This window comes from Echinococcus granulosus, assembly GCF_000524195.1.
Source record: "Echinococcus granulosus chromosome Unknown EG_S00022, whole genome shotgun sequence".
Lineage (NCBI taxonomy): Eukaryota > Metazoa > Platyhelminthes > Cestoda > Cyclophyllidea > Taeniidae > Echinococcus > Echinococcus granulosus.
The window spans coordinates 790915-791929 of NW_020170402.1; the positions used below are offsets into that span (position 1 = coordinate 790915).

Consider the following 1015-nt stretch of genomic DNA (forward strand, 5'->3'; position numbering starts at 1 on the left):
GCACATCCGCTCAAGGAAACAGTGCTAGCGAGAGGAAGGGGAGGAAAGTTGACAACTATGGCACATTTTTAGAGGCTCATTCTTATTTAGTTGCTCTAGGCTATTGTATATACCCATGACCAATGAGTATCATCGTATCCCACTAAGAAACAGAATCACATCCCAGAGACGGAAGAGTCTTGCGCACACACACCCACTTCCCATCTGAATGCATCATGTTAAGAAAAGGTAATAATCACTTATAGACGTGATGCTCAAGTCTTCTAGTGAGTAGATTTAGGGATAAAAAGGAAGAGGTCTTGCTGGACAGCCTTGTAAGAAGAGAAATTTACTCCAACTCACCGGCTAGTTCTGATATTTCTAGAGGAGGTGTGCTACCTGACATATATCGCCTTATACATAATGAATCTACTTTATGTAAAAGTATATCTACTTACACTTTGTATAAAAGTAGACCTCCCAGCCGTTGTGGTTTGGCCATTGCATCAACAAATTTATGATGAAATTTGCAGCTTGCAGTCCATCGACACACACAGACAGACAAAGGGAGTAAACTTGAGGGAGGGAGTGGGGACAATGTGGTGCGTGCCTCAGAGCTGTGGCTCGGGTGGTTAGGGAGTGGTGGAGCGTTAGTGGCTACTCAATGCTATATTCATCCGTATGACTGACGTTGCAATCCAAATGCACAACAGACATTTTTCACCATAGGTCCACAACGTTGCAGTGCGCTTTTATGAGGTACGTGAAGGAAGTGGGAAACTAATTGATGGTCTTGCATGCCTATTGTCATTTATCGTTGCACATGACTAGAGTTGGGCTCAAACCTTGACTTGGATCCAGACCCATACCCAGGTCCGCTCATTTGCTTACCTTTCACCACCACCGCCAAAACCAACACTACCACTTTGACATCAAAGACGATATTGGCGATGATGAAATCTACCCACCCCTTTGTCACTCATATTGGAGGATAAACATCACCGACAGATGTTCTTTGTACGTGGAGCCCGAGTTG

General features: G+C 44.2%; 1 protein-coding gene across 1 annotated transcript in view; it reads left to right on the forward strand. All coding sequences in view use genetic code 11, as the record gives it.

Annotated features, from left to right (window-relative positions):
- Positions 1-208: 208 nt before the first annotated feature.
- Positions 209-1015, forward strand: part of EGR_03933 (hypothetical protein) — a gene marked incomplete at both ends in the record, with an annotated part of 3499 nt that continues 2692 nt past the window's right edge. Inside the window, 2 exons of the mRNA XM_024493182.1 lie at positions 209-228; positions 275-450. Coding sequence (XP_024352454.1) covers positions 209-228; positions 275-450 — 196 coding nt within the window. The remainder of the gene's footprint in view (positions 229-274; positions 451-1015) is intronic.